Source organism: Priapulus caudatus, unplaced genomic scaffold, assembly GCF_000485595.1.
Source record: "Priapulus caudatus unplaced genomic scaffold, Priapulus_caudatus-5.0.1 Scaffold551, whole genome shotgun sequence".
Lineage (NCBI taxonomy): Eukaryota > Metazoa > Priapulida > Priapulimorpha > Priapulimorphida > Priapulidae > Priapulus > Priapulus caudatus.
Window position 1 is genome coordinate 185,756 of NW_014577612.1, and position 7,128 is coordinate 192,883.

The 7,128-nt window shown below is 50.3% G+C and overlaps 1 protein-coding gene across 1 annotated transcript in view; it reads left to right on the top strand.

The window, feature by feature from the left end:
* The window catches only part of LOC106811549 (transcription initiation factor TFIID subunit 1-like), a gene marked incomplete at its 3' end in the record, with an annotated part of 38,774 nt that overhangs the window by 22,439 nt on the left and 9,207 nt on the right, over positions 1-7,128 (top strand). The window contains exons 28-31 of the mRNA XM_014815217.1: positions 279-388; positions 934-1,071; positions 1,646-1,822; positions 2,323-2,431. Coding sequence (XP_014670703.1) covers positions 279-388; positions 934-1,071; positions 1,646-1,822; positions 2,323-2,431 — 534 coding nt within the window. The remainder of the gene's footprint in view (positions 1-278; positions 389-933; positions 1,072-1,645; positions 1,823-2,322; positions 2,432-7,128) is intronic.

A 7,128-nucleotide genomic window follows, 5' to 3' on the forward strand; every position in this document is an offset into this window, starting at 1 on the left:
GCTGCATTTGCCCGTCTGCTTGGCTGTCTGATTGCCTGTCTGTCTGTCTGTCTTGGTCTGTCGGCCTTAACTTTTCTGTGAGTGTATTTCAACTACCAGCTATGGTTTCATTCAATGACATAAAATATTGCTGAGCTTTCTCCTTCCTCCTTCCTCTTAAAGGAACAGTCAACTTCTAGCATTCACGTGGTTCGAATTCAAATTCAAATTCATGTATTCACGTGGTGTGCGTTTGCCGAATGTTGAGTAGGTCAATAGTTGTTGTTTTCCTCCTGTAGGTGGCGGTGACGGAGGAGCAGGAGGAGGAGATGGGGAAACACATTGTGGAGGATAAGCACGTGAACGTCGAAGGAACGAAGATCACCGTGCCTCGCAAGCTCGTCGATCAGTACGTATCCAGAATTCTGTAACCGAATTAATTACCATTAATGACCTGAAATGCCACACATGTAGGTTATGATGGTGGAGAAGCAGTGGAGATATGATTACCTCAAACACCGTACACGTAGGTTATGGTAGCCTGAGAGCCAGTGGCCGCCTTGGGGCATGGCAGGAGGAGATGAGAAAGAGGGAGAGATATATGTATATATATAGAGAGAGAGCGAGAGAGAGTGAGGGAGAGAGAGAGAGTGGGAGAGCGAGAAAGAGAGAGAGAGAGCGAGAGAGAGCGAGAGAGAGAGAGAGAGAGAGACATCTGACAGTATTTGGCCTGCTCTCAGTAGCCACAATTTCCACTGATTAGTTAGGTTGCGGCTAATAATATATTATAAACTAAAAAAATACAATATAATAAAAAAGTAATACAATACTAAAATAATATACTAAATAAACACGTAAATATAATAAAATGCGCAATAAACATTAAACGATAATCTGTTTTTCTGCATTTTGCTCCTAACTACGACATCGTTTCTCATCTCCTGCGTCTTGCAGCGTCGACCGTGTGCGCATGGAAGCCCTCAAGCTGAAGATACCGAAGCAGCTGATGAAGCAGGATCGCAGCAAGCGGCGACGCCCCGGCACCATCGTCCACTGCGACTACCTGCGCAAACCGAAGCAGTCGGCTAACAGGTAGGGTGCCGATGTGTGGTCGCCGTGTGCTGTTGCTGCCACTTATTACTTATTCTAGCCACTACTGATGCTACCATTAACATAGAGAGAGAGATGGAGGGAGGGAGGGAGGAAGGGAGGGAGGGAGAGAGAGAGAGAGAGAGGTATAGACAACATGTGTTTGTGGTGTTGTTGTTGAGTGAGAATCGACCATGCGTTGCTACTGCACTGTTATTTGGATTCACACCAACAGTATACACCATTCATAATATGGGGAAAATTTGAGATAGCTGGTAGCAACAGGTTTAATCTTGGTCTTAAGAAAAACGTAAAACGTGAAAATCTCTGCAAATGTTTTTGCAATCACTCTGGTGAATATTACAAACCAGGTTTAACTGTCAGTCGCATTCACCATCCCACGTAAAAATAATCAACGGTCGTTCAAAAATCGACGATTCCGACCAAGCGAAATCTGTGAAGCGACTGTTAATCGGTGAATTTACCCTCCGCATAAAAATAACCGACGTTCGATCAAATGATCCGAACCCGAACGAATCGCCGCCGACCATCGATAATTTCCGTTTGTGGCCACCAGGCGGCGCACGGACCCGATGGTGACGATGTGCAGCATGTTTGAGGGCATCCTGAGCGAGATCCGCGAGCTGCCGGACACGGCTCCCTTCCTGTACGCTGTCAACGGCAAGGCCGTGCCCGACTACTACATCATCATCGAGACACCGATGGATGTACAGGCCATCCGCGAGAATGTCAGGTGAGAGCGCGCGACGCGGCGCCCCCTACATGCATGTGCAGCGCCCCCTACATGCATGTGCAGCGCCCCCTACAGGCGGGCACGCCGCGTCTCGTCTCGTCTCGAGGTCAGATTGCAGGACGGTGGCGTGTTGTCACATTTGTCATTGTTGTTTGTGCTAGTTTAGCTTAGTTTGTGCTACCTTACTTGAGGAGTGTGTTGGTAACTGCTGTGGAAGATTGTAGCAATCATTCACACAGAGACTGACGACAGGTCCTATATAACTATAGCTATAGATCTGAATGTAGCTAAACCATGAGAATGTCCTTCGACTAAATTAGAATGTTAATGTTCAGCTAAAACTTGCTCTCTTTAGAGGAAAGTATGTTTGCTTTCGGCTAAAATACATTATCTTTTGAGTCGAATATGTTTGGTTTTGGCTAAAATATGTTTGCTTTTGAGTAAAATATGACATTATCTTGCAATTACAATGCAACGTTCTCTCCTCACGCACGCGGCAGGAAGAAGAAATATCAGTCGAGGGAGGACTTCCTCGGTGATATCAACCAGATCGTGACGAACAGCATTCTCTACAACGGTGCCAACCACATGCTCACCAAGGTTGCTCAGGTACGCGCGTTTGTATGAGTTCGTGTTCGAGCTCTGCGCTCATCTATGAAGCTGTCTTTTGTTTCTGTGCTGTAATGTGTGATTCTGCGTCTATGATTAATTATATTGTCATGATCTCACAGTGGCGTGGAAAACACTAAAGCAAGTTGGTATGACATTAATATATAACATATCACGTTGTCTCTCTTTATCTCACACACACAAACTCTCCCCCCCCCCCTCGCGCTCCCTCTCTCTCTCTGTTTCTTTCTCTCTTTTTCTCTCGCTCTCTCGTGCTTTCTCTTTCTTCCCTCTCTCTCTCTCTCCGTGGAGATTGGCAACCTCACGCTGTGGAGAGAGCTCTCGATCGTCCTCTCTCATCCCCCCACCCCCCCCCCCCCCCCCGCCCCCCCGCCCGCCCCCCCCCCCCCCCCCCCCCCCGCCCCCCCCCCCCTAGCTGCCCCCCCCCCCCCCCCCCCCCCCCCCCCCGCCCCGCCCCCCCGCCCCCCCCCCGCGCCCCGGCCCCCCCCCCCCCCCCCCCCCACGCCCCCCCGCCCCCGCCGCCCCCCCCCGCCCCCCCCCCCCCACCCCCCCCCGCCCCCCCCCCCGCCGCCCCCCCCGCCCCGCCGCGCCCTCGACGTCCACAAAGCGACTCTCCTTCCCTGGACTTCCCATCCTCCTGCACAGATGTTCGATCAGCATCATCCACCGTGGAGAAGCTACAGTCACCGTCAGCTGTGCACGGAGTGTGCTACGATGATTCAGATGTAGGACAGAGAGAGAAAGAGCGCCACCGAGAGAAAGGGAGGAAGAGAGAGAGGAAAGCAAGAGAGAGAAAAGATGAAAGAGGGAGAAAAGAGAGAGGAGAGAGAAAGAAGGAAAAGAGACAGAAGATGAGAGAGAGAGAGAAGAGAGAGAAGAGAGAAAAGAAGGAAAGAAGAAACCAGAGAGAAAGAGAGAGAGAGAAAGCAACGAGAGAGAGAGAGAGAGAGAGAAGAACAGCAAAGAGAGAGAGAGAGAGAGGAGAGAGAGAGAGAGAGAAAAAGAGAGAAATAAGAAGAGCGGATAGAGAGAGAGAGGGACGAGAGAAAAGTAACAGGGAGAGAGGAGAGAGAGAGAAAGAGGAAAAAGAGGAGAAAGCTCAATAAAATCAAAAGGCAGCATGAGATATTCAACTGCAACACATGATAAGCACATAGGATAACGTGATCATGCACATAGCATAACCAGAAGCTTCGCCGGACCCTTTCGACCCTCTCCTGCGGTTTTTTGCTTCTCCTTCTCTCTTTCCATCTGTGACCTAGCGTGTCTTTGGCAACGTAATCCATGTCCCACACTCTCTTCCAGCACTGCAGGACATATACAGGTTGCAAATTAAAGACATAGCTCTGACATCCTTGGCTCACGCATTGATTTGTCTAAGCTAGTGATAGGCTAGCTTTGACCCAGGGCTATATATAATGCCCATTTTCGTGATTTATTTAGAATAAAATAATTAATTACAGTTGTAAATTAATATTAATTAGTGTAGGGCTATCACCAGCTGCTGACATTCCTTTTCACTTGATTTGTGTAAATCTATAATATACGTTCTAACCATGGAGCCGTCCATTTTCGGTGATTAATCCAGACATAAAATAAATTAATTATCATAATAAGTTGTCAATATAGTTTAATGCATAATTTTAAATGGTTATCTGAAAATAAAATAATTAATTAATAGTGTAAACTAATACTATACTTCTTCAATGTCTATTTCGTAATGGCATCAGAAGTAAAATGCTTCAATGTTGTTATTATAAGCTGAATCGTAGTAGTTTAACACCCATCCTATCGCGATAAACGAAAGACCATGTCAAAATAACTTCAATTCGGACTAACAACTTTGCAGCTGCACAGAACGCTATCATATGGGACGGCAAGCTACCGTAGAGGCTACGGTGGCAGGACGCCGCGCCGGCCAGCGGCCGTGGGCCACTCTGCATGGATCCGGCCCAGCGGCCGGTCCGGCACCGCGGGCCCCCGACAGAAGAACTAACCGCAGATGCAGCAAATTCTCCTAAAAAACCCAGAACGACACTTCACCAACTATGCAGTATAATATATAATATATGCAGACTAGTAGGCAGTAATATTAGAGATGCTTAGCAGGCACAGCCCACGCAGCCCGTACTCCCTTGCTGCTTAGACTTGCCGCGCGCCAGGTGCAACCGAGCCGGCACGCTCACTCATGAGGCTGCCCTCATCGTGCTAAGCGACGTCCCCGTGACGACGAAATCCGTCTCGCCATCTCCAGCGCCTTCTCCTGCGGTCGCGAGGATGGTCTCCGGCTCCAGCTGCGCGACTAGCACTGCTCCGCGCCTCCGTGGAGCTCGCCCAAAGCCAGAGCTCGAACAGAAGCACCGGCTCCAACCGACTCCATTATCCTCTCGGCCGTGTGTCCAAGGTGTCAGCTTAAGCTAACGGATCGAGAGGGGGTTGTTCGCGGGCTCTTCTCTCCCGCTCTACGCACCTCCCCCCCACGCTCCCGCACCCGGCGACGTGCGTCCCACCGCCCCCACGTTTACAAACGCAAACTGGCCGTTTTACAACGCGTCTAACGACAGGCCGGCGTCGATGAGATATGTCGATATACAGCTACGTGACAGCACGGCGACGCAAACCTTTACTCAGAGTTTATCGTGAGTGCACCACCGGACACCAACACTGTGACAGCACGCCACGCAAGAAAGCGCACCACGGGACACACACTGTGACACACGCCACGCATGCACCGCACCGGACACAGCCGCTCGGCACTGTGACACACGCACAGCACGCGACTGCAAGGACCACACACACCGGCATGCAACGCACCGCCACGGGCCACGCGACGCAGGCAGCGGCGCGCGGCCTGACGTACGCATCGGCACCGGACACATGCACGCACCACACACAACACATGTCCGCGCGCAGCACTACACCCACACACACGGCCTCCTCAACACCACACACTACAAGCGCGGCGCCCCTCGGCCCACTACTGCACACGCACACGTCCACCACCCACGAGCACGCTCTCCGCTTCGCCGCACTCCTCCCCCGTCCCCACACCACACGCCCCCGCACTCCCCTCCGTCGCTCCCCCCACACACACGCACGCACCGTTCAGCAGGCTCCTGCCTTGGCTAGCCTCCACTGACCGTTGGCACCGATGGCGGTGAACGCGTGTTCGGCGCCGAGTTTGTATGCCGTCGACATTCCGCGTTGCGCTCGTTGATGCGTCACAATGAGCTGCGACGTCGGGGCTCATGGGCTAGTCCTCGCGCGTGCGGTACTTTGTGCTTCTTGCATGCTTCTGCTCGGACGAAGAAAACAAACAACAACAATGACTAGATGAAAGAACGACTCCGCCCGACGACTGCCCACCGATACATTGCGAATTGCCTTGGCTTCTGCTCCGACAAAAAATGAAACAACAACAACGAACAATAACAAACGGATGCAGCATGACGTCACACGACACCATGTTCATCTCGATTAAAAACAAAAAATTGTCACGCTTACAGAAATTGTAAATGCGGGCGAATCTAATTGCGAATCGGCGCGAACAATGCGTCAAAATCATGGCAATGAATAATGTGTGCATCCCCCCCCCCGAGCTCCTGGAATTGTTTCCGTCCGAATTCTTTCTATCCACGGCCAACAAGGGAACGCGATTAAGTTGCTTGGCAGCAGAGGCAGAGAATTCTCAATGTGGCACTTCTGAGAAGTGCTGGCCGAGAAACATTCTCCCAGATTTCGCCCACGGGTGAATTTCATTCGGCAGCTCAATTAATCGAAGTCTTTTCCCACACAATGTAACCAGAATCGAAACGGGGATAAGGTGGTTACCATCCTTGACGGTATTCGAGGTCCACTGTCGGTGTCTTTAAGCGAGTCGTGTAGTAGTCGCTTTATCAGTTTTCCTGTTGACAGGCCTTGTGGAACGGCCACATCGACTGAAACATCCATGTGAGAAAGTAATCTCCATTATTATTTATCATGCATTCACGTACATATACTCCATATTACTGTTAAAGAAATGGAATTTCACTAACATTTAATCCAAAATCGCGGCAAACAATACCATAGCGAGAGGATAAAATTTTACGGGCATAAGTCAAGCTTATATTTCTATTATAATCTCGATTTTATATCACTGCACATTAATTTGGCTGCACAACACGGAATGAAGAACAGACCTGACTGAGCACAGTCGAGAGACTGGCACACTGTATCAGGTTTGCTTACGTCTGGCACTTCGCGGTAGGAGGCTGGTCCTGGCGGTGACATTCGTCGAGGATCGAAGGAGAAGGCGACCTGGTCGTCAGTCATCAAGGAGAGGGTGAATGGCCGGCTTCTCAGCCCCGCCGCATGAGCTCTCCTCCTTCTGGCCCGCGAAACGTCCATCAGACAGAGAATCCATCATCGGACGCAGAAGGAACATTGAGTGTGAGAGAGTAAAGAGAGAAACGAGAAAGAGAAGAAAGAAATAGAGAGGGAGACAGAAGAAGATAGAGAAATACGAGCAGAGAGAGAGAGATGAGAGAAGTGAGAGAGAGGAGAGAGAGATGAGAGAGAGAGAGAGAGAGAGAGAGAGAAAGAGACAAGACGAGAAAGAAATAGAGAGGGAAGACAGAGAGATAGAGGAGATATGAGAGAGAGAGAGAGAGAGAGAGAGTGAGAGACGAGAGAGA